The sequence below is a fragment of the Rhagoletis pomonella genome, unplaced genomic scaffold (genome assembly GCF_013731165.1).
Source record: "Rhagoletis pomonella isolate Grant_MI unplaced genomic scaffold, Rhpom_1.0 Rhpom_scaffold_00005, whole genome shotgun sequence".
In the NCBI taxonomy this organism is placed as follows: domain Eukaryota; kingdom Metazoa; phylum Arthropoda; class Insecta; order Diptera; family Tephritidae; genus Rhagoletis; species Rhagoletis pomonella.
In genome coordinates, this window is record NW_023458559.1 from 45,908,928 (window position 1) to 45,925,713 (window position 16,786).

The following is a 16,786-nucleotide window of genomic DNA, read 5'->3' on the forward strand; positions in this document are numbered from 1 at the left end:
AGTATATTTGGGAAATCCCTCAAGGTTTCGAGGATAATCGTAACAATACATATTTCTGCCAATTTGATGTTTCACGGTCAAGTGATAGTCGAATTGCTGTTGCTTTGCTGCCGCTGCGCTGTCGTTGTGCCTTCACATATTGTTTTTTAACTGTCTGGTTGCTTTCGAAATTTTACAGCAAAACGACAGCCAAAGCATTTGCTTTTTTCCGAATTGCTGTTGCTTTGCTTTCGATATCATACATGCAACTAATCAAAGTAAAAATTATGCCTACAAAGTTTATTTATATGAATCTTACATCACAAAGATTTCGAGCAAACAGTAATACTGAGTATTAACCAGTACAACTAAAAAAACATATATTTAATATACTATGCATACGATAAGACCCATTAGGACAGGGGCAAGGCGTGATCCTTTCCTCTTTCGTTCATGGGAAATACTTAGCACCATAGTTGCCAACTTGGTGCTTTAAGCACTAGATTTAGGGCTTTTTGAAAATTAAAACGCCAAAAACAATGACTTAGTGCCTAGTGCCTTTTTTAGTGCTTTTTTTAAGCTAATATTACTCCGAGATAGTTAAAACCTGAAATAATTCGAAATATTATAAGCTGTGGTGTCCCATTTACAAGAATATACAAATATAAATGCACTAAAATTCAACCATGATTGATAAAAAGCTGAAGTTGCAAACACACCTTGTTGAATTATATTCGCGTTGAAAATGCTAGTACGCAGGTAAGTTAAGTATTTCTTTTTTTCTTTTCTAGTTGTTTGTACAAATTTTGATTTTTTTACCACCTGAGTAAAACACATCGTTGGCGGTGGTTAGGCCAATTCTCTATCACGGTATAGTGGTATGGTGGAACGCCCTTGGGAAAGGGGTAAACTTAAAAAAAATGGACAAGGTTCAAAGGCTTGCGTCCACACTCCTAACTGGTGCGATGAGAACAACACCATCCAAGGCACTGTATGCCCTACTGAATTTTCTTCCGGTGGACCTACATGCCAAACAAGTCGCAAGTGGCGCGGCAATTCGAATGAATATTCTAAATAAGTGGTCAAATACCAGTTATGGTCACGGTAGAATATTAACGGAGGTTCCGGGGCTACCCGGATTGGTGGACTATGCACTTCCGGAACCTGCACCCGCTACAGCGTTTTCGACCCTCCTACCCTCAAGGGAAGAGTGGAAGCATGACGTTGTAAGTAGTGGAGAGTCCATCCATGTATACACAGATGGCTCAAAGCTCGAGGGTAGGGTTGGAGGAGGTGTATATTCCCATCAGCTGGGAATCTCCCTCAGCTTTCGTCTCCCGGACCACTGTAGCGTTTTTCAGGCTGAACTGATGGCAATCGACAGGGCCACGAAACTGGTAAAGTGTGATATGATACCCCAAGTTGATATCTACATCTTCACTGACAGCCAGGCGGCAATAAAGTCCCTCACGAAGCAGTCGACAACCTCCATGGTAGCCATGAAATGCCGCGCATCTCTTAACGAGATGGCTGAGTCATTTCGCCCAAAGGTAATATGGGTTCCGGGACACTGCGGCATAGAGGGGAATTGTAAGGCCGACGAACTGGCGCGACTTGGCACGAAACTTCCTTTTGAGGATATAAATGACGAAATAGGAATACCCTTGCAAACTTGTAAGCTACTTATCTCCGAGAGGCTCACTAAAGTAGCGAACGAAAGGTGGCAGGACGAAATCACCTGCAAAACTGCCAAACAATTATGGCCGGTGCTCAGCGCCAACCGCACTGGCCTACTACTGAGTCTAAATAAGTCCAATATTAGATTATTAGTATCCGTCATAACAGGACACTGCCTAATTGGCAAGCACGCCTATCGACTTGACCTACGCTCACATGACTTCTGTAGAAGTTGTCAAGATGAAGAAGAGGAGGAAACGATTCTCCACCTGTTGTGCCAATGCCCTGCTCTATCTAGACGAAGACTCTCCACTCTCGGTAGGCAATTCTTCGACAACTTGGAGGACCTTAGATGCGTCGAAATCAGGGATCTTCTAAAATTCGTTCAAAGTTCAAAATGGTTTTAGGAGGGATCGGGAGTTGCTGACCCAACATGCGGCATCACAATGGGCCCTGAGCCTAAGTGTGTCTTATAGACGACCGCGAAAACCTACCTACCTACCTAAAACACATCGTTTCTTGGTGTTGAATCCAAATCTGGCTGCACAATTGCTTTAGTACTAGAATTTTTAGATATCCTACCCCCAGATTGCCATAAACACGTCTTTTTTGCGATATTTGAGGTTATCACACCTATGGTGTAACCCGAAAGTTCGTAGTTACGAATTCGTAGCTCCGTTACGAAAATTCGAAAATTGGTATGCTGTAATCCGATCGTAACTATCAACGGCGTTGCCAACTAAAATAGTAAAATTCGAAGGTCTTAATCAGCTGCTTTGACACAAACAAATCAAAATAAATATAATCGCAAGTGAACAGTGAAATTTTAAAAATTGTTTAATCGTATTTGAAAAGGCTTTTCCTTAATTAAGTAAAATATAATGGATTCAGTGGCCGATGTACTTTTGTCTCAGGAGAAAGAACGTGCTGCAGCTAACTGTTGCATTAATATACAAAGGAGATTGCTACAAGACAGTTCTGATCCATTTAGCTTAAATGATAAATGTATGCTCCCTCTTTTTAAGGGCGTCCATTCAACTAAATATTGTGCTGCTTTAATTCTTGCAACGCTTCCCAAAATTCCACCACATCCTCTTTAACTACTTTTACAAAGCCTCGGGCAATGTCCGGCCTTTCGCTCATGCATTCCGCCAGTTTTTCGTATTGCGAGCGATTTGTTGTGATTGTCGACTTGATAATTTTGTAAACATTTAATAATACATTTTTTTATTCACACTTCAACTTACATACATATTTTTGCGTTTCCACATTTTATTTTATTGATATTTTAATACAATTTGTTTCGCTCCGACACGAGTTGCTATTCGTACAAAATTTCCGACAAATACATAAAAATGATAGCTACGTCGGATTCAGGCACACCAACATTACGAATTTCGAAGATGGCCTACGATTTTCGAAACTACGATACTACAACACGGATTTCAGCATACCAATTTTACGATTCGTAGCAAAATCGAGTCTACGACGGATTACAGCATAGGGGTGTATATAATGAAAACATTAAATTTTTTGCTCACTTCTACTTAGAGCATTATTTTCGTTTGTTGCGAGTCGATTTTTCTTTCTCGAGATATACTAGTAATAGTACTTCGGTATTACGTCGTAAGCATGAGTCATCATAGCATGTGTAGAGGCTATTCAATCGTTATGAGCGAAAACGTTTTGTGTATTCATTTATGAATGTATTCTTGTAAATATTGGCTACGTTTCTTTATACATTCCGGATAATCTCATTTCACAGCCAGAATAAACAGAATGTGTTTGAAATATACGTTAACATATCATCAGGAACGTTCTAAAGAATAAGTAAACAAAAAAGATTATTCCAAACGTTCAGAATGAATAAAGAAATTCAGCCATTGTTAGTTTTTTGCTTTTGTTAAATACAAACTGTTACGAAAAAAGCATCCTTTAATTAAAAAAGAATTGGTGCTTTTAGTTTAGTAAAACGCTTTTTTCCATTGTTTTTGGTGCATTTCACCATGCATATGTATCGTCGGTGATACCGCAAAACCACCGCAAAACGTTCTATGTCACTTAGTCGTCGTTCAGGGGAGAGAGCGACGAGATTGAAGGACCGTTAACACTATAAGAACAGTGATAGTCATTTCATCGGTCATGTGATACTCACTGGTGAAGGAAATGTCCATCAAACACTCCCATCACGTTTTTAAGGCCAATGTGCAAAAAATGGTGAAAACAACACTCCCTACAAGAATTGTGTGATGGAAACTAACAAATTCTCATTTACCTTACTAACACATTTGCAAATTTTGCGTTGGTTAAAAAGAGACAACTAAATAAGGCCATAAGTCGGAGGAAGACGGAAGATCACATGTAGGGAAATGTATACATGTGATTTTATATCTTCTTTCAACTTATGGCCTTATTTAGTGGTCTCTTTTTAACCAACGCAAAATTTGCAAATGTGTTAGTAAAATAAATGAGAATGTGTTAGTTTCCATCTCCGAATTCTTGTCGGGTATTTACTGTTTACTGTTTATTTTTAACGGGAAAACTTGTTGACGGTTTTATTTAAAATACGTCAGAGAACGTTAATCTAAATAATAGGAATTTTTTCGAGTAGTATCTGTTAGTTCGAGGCTGGAACAAAAATTAAGGGGGCATGGCACTGCCCACATTTCTAGCTTGAAAGATAAAATACCAAGAAATTCAATGGCATGATTCTCTTTGCCGTCCGAAATCATGGCTCAGGCGAGCCTCTTGAAAATAGGGGAAAACCGTTAATTTTGCTTACAAAATGCCACAAATACTTAAAGTGAAATAAATAGGAAATTTTCGCGCGAACCAAAAATAACCCTCATGTAATACTTCTATATTGGCAGTAAGCTAACTTCTCAATGTATGGTATGTTTTTTATATGTATTGTGTACGTGAGTGATGTTTTTGAGTAGGTGTTGTTTACATGTTTATTTATAAATGTATGGGTTCCTTTTCTTTTGCACATGTTTATTGATATATCTGTACTAGAATGTTTTCGAACGGTATTAGCTCTTACAGCCAATATCGGAATATTACATATATGCCCTCATCGATCCAATTCGGGCTATGCTGACAACAGTATTTTTGCGTAGAACACCTTTCGTTGGCGGTCTTCGGCCGCGCTTACGGATTATAACCTTTACTACACGGAACTAAACTTTCTGTTACTATGTACGTTTATGCGTAGGCAATAGAGTTGGCAAACTATCGATAGCACTATCGATAGTATCGATAGCTTAAATTATTTAGACTATCAATACTCATTGATAGATTTTTCTTATACTATCGAAAATATCTATAGTTTAGTAGGACTATCGATCATCTCTCCAAATTTTTTTGAAATTATACATACATATGTTAATCGTAAATCCTGTTTTGTTTGTATAACCTGTGTTTGTTTTTGAACTTTCTAAAAAGAGAAGTATTTTGGCTAAGCAGTTACTTAATTTTGAATGATTATAACTTTCATAGGATAATATTTATTTTACTATGATCCTGTAAAAGCAAAGCAACCTAACTGATTTAGAGCTATCGATAGTGCTATCGATAGTTTTGTTTTTTTCGAGACTATCGTGAATATTGATAGTTTTTCTGAAAACTATCAAAACTATCGATGGTGTGACTATCGATAGTTTGACACCTCTAGTAGGCAAATTCACGAAATCATTTCTTGAATTTGGGTTAAAATTGGCTGCATGAACATAATTTCATGAATTCAATTATACACGAAAATTAACCATTTCATGACGGCCAAGTTTCACAATCAGCTGTTTACTAGAGTTATGAAGTTTTTAGATTCAAAACCGTGTAGTAGCATAACCATGAAATAAATTTAAATAGAAAAAACAAATACATTAAACCCAATTTTAATATAACAAGGCCTATTTTCGGTATTTTAGTATTTTTGCGTGGCGACGCAAGCGTAAGCTTTTTATTTTGACTAATATCTTCGTTATTACTTAAATTTTTGCAATATCATAAGAATACAAATGGAATTCGTTGCCTTTGTGAACGTTCACGCTCACGATCGCATTGAATTGTATAGCAAGCTTTAGATAGAAAGGTCCTGCATGGCAACTAGACCTTCCCATCCGTACTAGCAGGGCGACACTGGATCTCGTCCATAATGTATGAAATGGAAAGGTTGACATGGACTCTGGTCCATTCCTTCCGATCAAATAGCGCGTCTATGGATCTCGTCCATTCAGATCGCCCGCCGGTAGATTAGTATATAAGATTAATAAATATTATTATATTGTTATCTATTTAACACAGATCAAATATGGAGAAGAAGGAGAACGGAGAAGCTGTTTCTGGTAGCATACTTACGCTCTGTTGTCAAACTTCACTCTTTCAAGCCTGGCCAGGAAAGTCGTGAGTAAACGGACCTTAAGAAAACAGCTGTTTAATTTTGCGTGCCATCTTCTGGTTAACCTTTGCAATACAAAAACAAAATATACAACAAAACAAAAGGGTGAATCATCTGCAATTTTGGTTTTTGACGTTCGAGAAAATTTCTGGATTGCGTTTGTAAGAAAGGCTGCGAAAATTTATTAATTAAAAGCAAAAAAGCAAAAACTAAGTGTATTAACATTTAAAAATGTCTGTAAATACAGCACATGCCAGTAATGGCGTTCTGATTCATGCAGGAGAGTAGTAAGTATAATATTAATCGGGATAATTAGATTTATCTTCTAATCAGGGAGTGAGCTATTTGTTTTGGCTAAAATGCCACATGAATAGAATTATATATGCTAAGGAATGAGGTCATTAATTAAATAGAATAAAGGTTTAGGCTATACAAAAATTGATTTAGAGAGAGCTTACTTTAAAGGGACTTTATGAGCGTATTAATAACGCCTAAAAACCTATGGATTAGTTATGACGTGTTCAATTAATTAGCTATCTGGTTTATTTGATATTTTTTCTTATCTTTGCCCACAGCATATTGCTGCACAGCGATGGGGTTACTATGGATTTCTCGGGCCAGGACAACCCAGTTTTTAAAGGCTCAAAACAGGGTCGTATTTACTTGACTTCTCATCGGCTCATTTTCAACAATAAGAAGCCGGCAGATGACTTGCAATCCTTTAGCGCACCATTCATCGCCTTATCAGATGTAAATTATTTACAAATTACTTTGTATAAATAATTTCATAACTATTGTATAATTAATAATACTTATTTTCCTTAGGTTGAATTGGAGCAACCAGTATTCGGCGCCAATTACATCAAGGGCAAGGTACGCGCCCAGCCAAATGGCAATTTCATTGGCGAAGTCAAGTTTAAGCTACACTTCAAATCTGGTGGCGCCATTGAGTATGGCCAAGCATTGCTGCGCGCTGCAAGCACAGCACAAAGCAATTACCATCGTGGAGGCGCTTACAATGATGATCCACCACCATACACACCATCGGGTGCGTGGCATGAGGCGCCACCTCCGGCCTATCAACCCCCACCAGGCTACTACGGATGGTTGCCTACACATGAGGCATTTAGTGGCCCAGCACCGAATACGGTGTTCGTAAGCGATAATCCACCACCATATCCAGGCATTGGTGGACGTAAGTATTTACATACAATCATGTCTTTATATGGGATATCATTTGCTATATGGAGCTCGTTTAAAATTTCTCGGCTTTTGTTGATTTCGTGTCAAGAAGCTTTTATTTATGCCAGACGTTGTATATATTCATACATATATACTGTGTTCTAAGAGCTACAATTTTAAGGACATATCATGTTGTCATGTTAAGTGAAAGCACTTTAATTTTTTTTTCGTTTATTTGCCTCTTATGTTTTCTATTTATCGCGTGTGTATTTGCACACTTAGCACCAGCTTACACCCCGCAACAGTATCCCCAACCCGGCTATAACCCACAAGCAGGCTACACACAACCACAAGCTGGTTATAATCCACAGCATCCACAATCTGGTTATAATCCACAACAACCACAAGCTGGTTATAATCCACAACAACCACAAGCTGGTTATAATCCACAGCAACCACAAGCCGGCTATATTCCACAACAACCACAAACTTGTTATAATCCACAACCGCCGCAAGGTGGCGGCAATCCGCAACCACAATATGGCAATAATGATGCAACCTCTTGGATGGGTTTTTCAGCTCCACCTACTGATCAGTCACAACAACAGCCACAACCTGGCAACCAGCCACCCCCTTATGGTGGCACGGGCTATGGCCAACAAGGCGGTTATCAACCCGCTGCACCCGGTGGCTACAACCCGGCATATAATCCGGCATACAATCCAGGCTATCAACATGGTGGTTATCCACCACCGGGCGGTGCACCAGGCGGAGCTGCGGCCGGGGCTATGGGCTTCGGCATGCCGCCAGCAAGTAAGTTGAATACATTTGTGTAAAATTTTCATGGCATCATTTATTACACAATTTTATGTACTGAAATTTCAAATATAAGATTATTATTTTGACTATTTGGTATCTTAACACCTTAAAAAAACCGTTAACCAAATAACTTTAGTATCTGAAATTCCATTTTTTAACACCTGCACATTACACACACATTTGTTTGACTAAAACCCTTTATTAACCCCTGTTCAACTATTTTGACTTCCAAAATATTTATTATTTCTTTACTTTAAACAATTTCGCCTGCAGTGTTTTGAAAATCGTATCTCAAAGATAACCAACAGCCAATACAGCATATAAATCACCAACACAAATAAGAATTCGATCCAAATTCCAACCTCTAAGGCAGGTATTATCTCTCCAGAATTATTGTGTGTGTTGATGTTCCTTATATTGGGCTTAAAAAGCTTGCGCAAAAGACAAGAAAATAGATACTTAAGCCGAGAAATTATCAACGCCCTTCTTACACGCTTGCGAATTCCATTGTTTTTTGAGTATGTGTGTATTTTACAAAACTCGTTTTTTAAATTTCTTTATCATTCTGCAGGTAATACTACGTATTATTACTACCCGTACTATACCCCAACACCTTGTGTTAATTTTGCGTTTATACCAATACCAATTATTTTTTCATAAATGTTTACTGAATAATTGCATATCTTAGCCGCAAGCAAGACAATTTCTTTACTACAAAAATCTATGCACATCTTTATAAGTGTAAGCATTTTCTGCATTTAAATACCTTTGATTTATTGCGTTTAATAAATTGCGTTAATTGTTCTTTTTTAATTTTCACATTGTGTAAAACCAATATACCAAAATATTTGCATAAATATTTGCAGATTCGAAAGAAGCCGAGGCAATGGCTAGCGCCCAAAATACAACCTACAACCAATATTCTAACAACGCTGCCCCCAGTGACTTGCCACCAGCGTATGATGTAAGTGTTGCAATGTTAGTTTTTAGCTATTCATTTATAATTTTCTTAATATACACATTATTTTCAGGCTCTACAACGCAATTATAATAGCGAGAACAAGAAGCAGCAATAAATTTAACTATCAACTTGCTCACAAAAATTACCAAACGTCCACTCTACAAAACCCACACAAAATTAAAGAGTCACAATTTGCAAAGCATAGATAAAAAGTGTGTATTTTGTGGTTTGCTGGCTGACATTGTTGCTTTGGGCTATTTATGTATGTGCTTTATTCATTCCGCTTGACTTTGGTGTAACAAAAATTCTACATATGTATACACAAATAAACACTATACTATGCAAAAAATTGTATATGTATTCTACAAAAATATTATAATCCAAATATATGTACATATAAAATTCTAATACATATACACACATTTATACCAAATACTTATACATGCATTCTAGCTACATATTTAGTAAAAGGGTTTTGATTATAAAAAATAGTAAAATTAGTAGAATATTAGTTTGGTCACCTGATGAAACATTCGTCTTAACAAACCGATAAATATGATCAAATCTCAATTTTCGTATTGACTTTGCAATTTGTAAAATTTATTGTACGAAATATGAAATTACTTTCAGTTTTTCCTTATAATCGATTCTTTATATGCACTAAACATTTTTCTTGTCTTTATATCGATCCGTTTTTGTTTGAAACTGTTTAAATTTTGTTACTGTTATTAGTTGTTTTCTTATTATAACTATGTATACAAATTTAAATAAAACTTAACTGAAAAAAACATGCATGTGTTCATTTAAAAAATAAACTTCCGTTATGCAGCTGAAGTCACATCGGTCGTTTCACAAATTTAAAATTTTACATACGTTTTTTAACCTCTACAAGACCATACTCGTGCTTGTAAATTTAGGGTTACGTCCATGACGGTTCGCTCTTGGCAACGGGCCAGAATATTGACAGCAGCGACAAAATTTAAAAAAATAAAATATATATATTTTTATTTTTAAAACAATATATGCATTAAAAAGTTTAAAAAATAAGTTCTTAATGAGTGAAATGAAAAAAATTATTTTGAAATATCTACAAGCTAAAAGAAACAAAATAAATAAATAACACAAGTTCCTAAAAATGAAATTATATTTAAAAACACATTTTCTCTTAATGCAATTAAAAGAGAAAACACTTAAATTAGAAAAAGATGATAAACAGGCAGGTTCTGCGATTCACTTCCGAGTGAATTTAAACCCCTGCCAATTTGAATTCAAAGAAAATTTTATTGAAATTCACTCGGAAGTAAATTGTAGAACCTGCCCGAAAATATAAGTTTCTAAAAATTAGATTAAAAAAGAAAAATGTTCATTTTTAAAACGATAAAATAATAAGATCAAACTAAAAAAATAAAGATCCAAAAAACGCCTCTAAAAGTTACTTGAAATTAAAAAAATATACATATATCGCACGTTTAATAATATGGAAACATTACTCAAAATTTACATTTTTGGAGATCTTATCATACAATTAATAAGCTTGATAAGTGGAACATGTTCAGGCTAACAGATGGCTAAACTTCCCAAACATCGCAAAGATATGGGTCTTTTCAACTGTCTTTTTGTATACCAACTGTATGAGTTGATCAAACTTTGATTGCGTTTTCCCACAAAATTTAAATTTTGAAATAATTCTGTATATTATTACACGTGCGATATGTATGTGGGGCGTTCCATACCAAAATGAACGGGGTTCACACTTCATGTGTTTGATTTGTTTCAAATTTTTAGGGTTGATGGATAAACATAAATAATAAATAAATATGAAATTTAAAACTTTACAGCACAAAAAAAAATCTATTTCCAAATATCTCGAGAACGCGGTAAAGAACAAATTTGAAAAAAAAAATCACACACACACACATCAAAATTCTCTATGAAAAGAAATGTGTATGTATTTTTTTAATTTTTAACTTAAAAAATTTTTCACAAACACATTTTTTGATTAAAAAAAAATCAGTTTTTGAAAATATGCCATCTCCAAAAAAAAAAAAAATTAAAAAAAAAACTCACAATGGTAGCTCTGAGTATTGCGCAATATTTAAGTATAGTATTATATGCACTCTCTAATAATTTGAGTTAAGAATTTTTTTTTTACACCGAAGTTGAGTACAATGAATATATTACAAATTTTCCCATTTTTTTAAATTTCTTTTTCGAATATTTTTGAGTATTAAATTTCAGTATAATAAAGAGTAAGTTTTAAGCTACTGGAAAATTGCGTTGATTTTTAATATTTCTTATGCTGACAGCTTTTTGCACTTTTTTCTTATGAAAGAAAATGCCTAGAACCGTTTTCAAAGAAAATTAAAAAAAAAAAATGAACGCCAGTTTTGCAATCGCTTAAAATTTAAAAATTAAAAGTTAATGGGCCACAAAGCTGCATACTCAAAAAAATTCAAAAAAAAAAAAATTTGTAAATTTGTAATGAGCTCCTTTTACTCAACTTCGGTGTAAAAAATTATTCATAACTCAAATTATTGTACAGTGCACCCCCTAATACTATACTTAAATATTGCGCAACACTCAGAGCTACCATTGGGATTTTTTTATTTTTATTTGAGATGGCATATTTTCAAAAACTAATTTTTTTATCAAAAAATTTATATGTGAAAATTTTTCAAGAAAAAAATTAAAAAAATATTTCCCCAGCCAGCAAAATCGTCGTAAATAAGTTCGTAAATAGATATTTTCTCGATGAAAAACAGGATAAAATGTCGTTTATGATAGCCGTTTACGATTCGTTTTTGAGTAGGTACTTTTTACCTTAAAGTTGTGGAGCACCTACCAACAGTCGTAAACGGACCGAAAAAGCATTCACATGCGAATATTATATATTATAAAATATTGTGGTTCAAGACAAATTTCCAACACAATGAAAACTCTTTCTTGTGCTGACAAGTTACTACACGCCTCTTTCTATACAACTTTTTTGTTTTATCGTTTACAAGCCATTCTCCAACTTTTTTCCGATTGAGAATCCTTCGTAAAACATAATGGCTGCATTTCTTTATTCATTCTGAACGTTTGGAATAAACTTTTTTGTTTACTTATTCTTTAGAATATTCCTGATGATATGCTAACGTATATTTCAAACGTATTCTCTTTGTTCCGGCTGTGAAATGGGATTATCCGGAATGTATAAAGAAACGCAGCCATCAATGTTCGTAAAATGTACTTGCCTACTGTCTTACAGAAGACTTTCAACAATCTTAGCCAGAATGGTCCTGTAACAAATCTCAATGAGAAGATAAACGGCGCCTTCATTTCGGGCCTTATATAGTACGTTTCACAGCTGTTTTTCGCATTTCATGAGAGAAACAAGGTGTGCAAAAGACACTAGCAGGCAGCGCTAGGACGTATGGGAAATAAGGAAACCTTGCACTTTGGCTGGTGAATTGCATAAGGTCAGTATTGTCATACTTATCATCTTATAAGATAAGGCAACTAAGGATAGATTGGATGTCTTAACTATTTCGCGTTGCTAAGAAATCTATCTAGTATCTATTTTTAGTTAGTTTAGCTCAAAAATATGCCAGCCGCTCAACAAACAAAAAAAAAGAAATAAATTTCTCTCTTGAGAACAATGACGTTGTCCTATAAACGGACGAGACCTACAGGTCAATCCGGTTTTTGTGATAAGCCTTTTATTGATGGAATTGCACTTTAAGTTTTATGTTCACCTGCCGAGGAAAGCTCTCTCTTTAGAAATTGGCTATAATTTTATCCGACTGCCGTAGTAGAGTTGAGTGAGAGACGGGTTTAATTCCGAGTGCTTGAAACAATTTGGCTGTCGCTGATTTCTACAGTAGCCGGTAGCCGCTTAGTAATCACATAGGATATGATTAGCCTTAGATGTGCTTTGTGTCCTACTGGTGTTCGCCCTACTAGGTTTCGCTTTACTGAGACGCGAAAGTGAATAAAAGCAGATGTCCTCAGTTGCTGAGTATATAAAAGGGCAATTCTGGCTAAGATAGTAAAAAGTCTTTCGTAAGACAAATTAGAAACCGAGAAATTTCACCACTCGTGGCGAAAAGCTCTTTTGCTAGAATATAATTTTGCTTGCGTCGGTCCAACAGTCGCAATAGCCGAGTGTGCCAATCGGTAGAGTCTTCGGTGAGCGATTTTTTTGTAATATTTTGTTGTTTATTCTTTTTATTTAATTTTCCTTTAATTATTAGATTTCATTGTCCTAAAAAGAAAAATATATATTTTTTAAATTTCATTTCATTTCTTTTTTTAATTTCATTTTTAGATGTTATTTTTTTAAACAGAAAAAAAATTTTTAGGAAAATATTTTTTTATTTTTGGTCCTTTTCTTAATATAATTTTTTGCTAATTTTAGATTTTATTGTTTTAAAAAGTAACTTTTTTATTTTCATTAAATTTGTAGAAAGGTATTATATTTATTTATTATTTTATTTCAATTGAAATTTTATGTTTAAATTTCTATTGTTTTAAAAAGAAAAATACTTTGTCAATCTCATTGAATTTTTAGGAACATAATTTAATTTTTCTTTCACTTAACTTTTTTTATATTTAATTTTCCTTAATTTTTAGATTTTGTATTAAAAATGTTTTTTTTTTTTAAATTTATGTATATATGTGTTTTGTAGGAACTTGTTTTCTTTTTCAATTTATTTATTTTATTTTATTTTCTCTTATCAGATTTTATTGTTTTGAAAAGAATCTTGTATTAAAAACAATTTTGTATTAAAGAAGAGTTCATAGAATTTTAGTAACTCTCGGACATATTGTATGGAAGTGGTGACTTTTCGAGGAGAAAGCCATTATTTCGTTATTTGGCATTGTAGAAATGGGTTTCCCAAGAAAAAACACAACATCCATATTTTTACCATTCTTTTTTTTTGTTTTTTTCATTGGCACACCCTAATGAAGTAATATATAAAAATACATATTTACCTACATAAATATGTACGCGCCGTGGTTATTGTCCCCAGGTGCCGTTACCTTTCATATTTTTTACTAATTTTTTTGCATCGCTGAATTAGCCTAAAGCCTACGGAGCTAAAGTCAGTCAGGCGCGTGATAGCACTTCACAAATTACTGTTTTCTTCTACTCTTGTTTATTGTTTTTGTTAATCACGTTTTATTTAGTTATGCTTATATAAAAAGTTATATCTCTTCAATAAAAATTAAATTACTTAATTTCAGTTGCGTTTGCAATGAAATAAAATAATAATCGTAAAGAGTTGTAAATAATGTAACCAGTTTTAGTCGCGTTTTAATTTTTTTTTTTATATATAAAAGTAAAGTTTATGCAGCCGTACCGCCCACACGTGTGAATTAATTAAAAAAATGAGTATACAGGATGAAAGTTTCCCCCACGATGAACTTTTCGAAATGGACTTATCGCCAACGCCACCACATCATCGAATTCAATTTCCACACCGCTTGCGAGAACGTCAACAACAAGGGCACAGTGGTGACAGCATCAAAAGCCCACTAACGCTTGTACACAATCTCAGCGTCTCCAGCTCATCGGCCGATCAGACTATATCCTCAGCCGAATCAGCCTCAGAGCAGCGCACTCAGCCCGCTGGTTTGGCGACCTTGGCAAGCGACGAACGCATGGTTAAGAGCGATCAAACTGGGCTTTCCACTGGTGGTGGCGTAGGCGATGCGCACCATCTGCCAGAGCATGACCGCAAGTCTTACTCTTACCATGATATTCACTCGCAGTATACGAAGCGTCGCTTCAAGCACGTCGAGAGCAAAGTCGGACAATATATAGCAAATATACGTAGCGAAGATGAACGACGCCGCAAGCTAGCGAAATTTCAAAGACACAGTTCGATGCCCGAGGTGCTGGTACACGAACCGCTGCCGCGGAAGACGGCAATGCAGTTGCATCGCGGTGTGACTTTAACAGCCGCAAGGTTGAATGAAGCGCTTGTGGGCGTAATCGATGCAGTCGACGAAGAGGAGCAGGAGGTGGAGGAAGAAGTGGAGGCGGAGCCCGATGCCAGCGCAGACTGGTCTGCCAGCAACGTAACAGCAATAACTACAGGTACCATTTCCACACAAAGCGGCAGTGGCGCGGCTGACGAAGAAGACGTCTACATTGATAAGAGCACATACGCGCTGCTGTTGGATGAGCGCGATCGCTTAAAATCTTACAATGACTACCAGCAATCGAAACTGGACGAAAAGCAGAGCGAAATTACGCGCCTCAGACAAAATGTGGACTTCTTGCGCGTGCGTCTGAGCACAGCCGAAGATCAGCTCAAGAAAACTCAGTGTGGTCGTTACACATTGCATGGGACTTCACTCTCAGGTTCGTTGGGTGGCTATGGGCAGTTGGGACGACAGCCGTCGCAGAGTTTGCTCCACTGCGCGGCAAAGAGTACGAAGGCGACGCAGACAGATTGCGAGCGAAGCCGATCGCCACCACCAGCTCCACCGCCATCACCTTCACCGCTAAATATTGGGCTACCGCACGACCACGGAGACGGCGATGACGAGCTGCATGTTTTTGTGACACCTAACACGCCGGATGCGAATAACAATTTATGCAGCGGAGATGGCACAATGGAGGTGTGCGGTCGAAATGCTAAGAACGTGGCGGCTATACAACCAATGTCGCTTTATTTCAGCAGCTGCACGGAGGAGAGTGCCGAAAGGCGAACGGCGAAGGAGAGTGGTTGGTATTTTTTTTACTTACTTACTTTTCTTGTGCTCTACAACGAATTATTTTCATCTTCTTTTCAGTCGCATTGCGCAGGCGCAGCAATTCCCTTAAGGTCCGACAGCAGCAGGCTGAACCGAGCAAAGCAAGCGGTAGTGGCAGCGGCACGTCCCAACACAACTCGCGCACCAGTCAACCGAGCAGCTCAGATTCAGCCATTGAGGTAGAAGTGATCGACTTGTCATCGTCGCCGAAACCGGCACGCCGTAAGCGTTATAGCACCGATCGAGATGGGCGTGGAACAATTGCACCGAAAATTCGGCCACTAAAATACAATCACGATCCGCGCACACCCTCGCCCATGGGCTTATGTATTGAGCGTTGTCCCAATAGCACTGCTGTTGATATCTCTGACACGCCAGAGGTGCAAGGCCCTCGCAAGTTGGCCGCAAAAAGGAGTGCTGGTGGCCGTCGCAAGTCTATTTCTCGCCGTTGGTTTTATTTGCTCGGCAGTTGCATGCGTTGCAGCAATCGGCAACAGACAGAGAGCGAGCAGTACGCTCTTCAACAGACTTATACCCAAGTTCCGCTACTGGAGAATACTTTTGAGCGTAGCGGCATACAGGTGCGTTCTAACTAAGGCGAGATGCCTCTTTGAGTTTAATGTTTTATTATATTTTTTAGTCATAATTTGTTAAGATCTTTATTTCGTGTTTAAAATTGAAGTTCACGTTTTTTTTTTGTTTTTGATATTGCCAAGTTTAATTTTATGTAATTAATTATTTATTGTTTAAGGGTTTCTTCCTATTTTTATGTTAGTGTTTTAAATAATATTATCTCCTCCAAAATCTGTTCACACAAATGTAAAAATAAATATTTATAAATACTGTCGTAGTTAATAAATAAAAAAATGGTTCTAACAACCACTAATATAATACTGAATTCTTTCCAAAATACATCAAAATGATAGGAGTGAAGGAGAATTTCGTGTATCTGCAGAGCTCTAGCTTCTAGGCAACTCATATTTGCTAGAAGGAGACTCTCAGTACTAATTAATCATCACACAACC

General features: G+C 36.4%; 2 protein-coding genes across 5 annotated transcripts; both read left to right on the forward strand.

Annotated features, from left to right (window-relative positions):
- The first annotated feature begins 6,175 nt into the window (after window positions 1-6,175).
- Window positions 6,176-9,319, forward strand: LOC118739062 (postacrosomal sheath WW domain-binding protein-like). Of its 4 annotated transcripts, XM_036470181.1 has the most exons (6): window positions 6,176-6,339; window positions 6,628-6,802; window positions 6,878-7,247; window positions 7,517-8,047; window positions 8,920-9,017; window positions 9,085-9,319. In XM_036470181.1, the coding sequence occupies exons 1-6, from the start codon at window positions 6,284-6,286 to the stop codon at window positions 9,127-9,129; spliced, it is 1,275 nt and encodes a 424-aa protein (XP_036326074.1). In that variant the 5' UTR covers window positions 6,176-6,283; the 3' UTR covers window positions 9,130-9,319. The 4 variants fall into 4 exon arrangements, 3 of the variants coding, with proteins under 3 accessions (XP_036326074.1, XP_036326076.1, XP_036326075.1); XR_004992970.1 differs by lacking the exons at window positions 7,517-8,047; window positions 9,085-9,319 and adding an exon at window positions 8,625-8,794 and having other exon boundaries at window positions 8,920-9,012; XM_036470183.1 differs by lacking the exon at window positions 7,517-8,047.
- Window positions 9,320-14,268: 4,949 nt separating this feature from the next.
- LOC118739905 (protein swallow-like) lies at window positions 14,269-16,570 on the forward strand. Its single transcript, XM_036471404.1, has 2 exons — window positions 14,269-15,732; window positions 15,801-16,570. The coding sequence occupies exons 1-2, from the start codon at window positions 14,388-14,390 to the stop codon at window positions 16,355-16,357; spliced, it is 1,902 nt and encodes a 633-aa protein (XP_036327297.1). The 5' UTR covers window positions 14,269-14,387; the 3' UTR covers window positions 16,358-16,570.
- Window positions 16,571-16,786: the final 216 nt, after the last annotated feature.

What these genes read in the sequence shown, in the direction of transcription:
- LOC118739062 (XM_036470181.1), top strand. Translation starts at nt 6,284, where the DNA reads ATGTCTGTAAATACAGCACATGCCAGTAATGGCGTTCTGATTCATGCA. An exon ending in ATATCCAGGCATTGGTGGAC is followed by an intron (nt 7,248 to 7,516) that starts GTAAGTATTTAC and finishes TTGCACACTTAG; the next exon opens with CACCAGCTTACACCCCGCAA. An exon ending in CTTCGGCATGCCGCCAGCAA is followed by an intron (nt 8,048 to 8,919) that starts GTAAGTTGAATA and finishes AAATATTTGCAG; the next exon opens with ATTCGAAAGAAGCCGAGGCA.
- LOC118739905 (XM_036471404.1), top strand. Translation starts at nt 14,388, where the DNA reads ATGAGTATACAGGATGAAAGTTTCCCCCACGATGAACTTTTCGAAATG. An exon ending in GCGAACGGCGAAGGAGAGTG is followed by an intron (nt 15,733 to 15,800) that starts GTTGGTATTTTT and finishes TCTTCTTTTCAG; the next exon opens with TCGCATTGCGCAGGCGCAGC.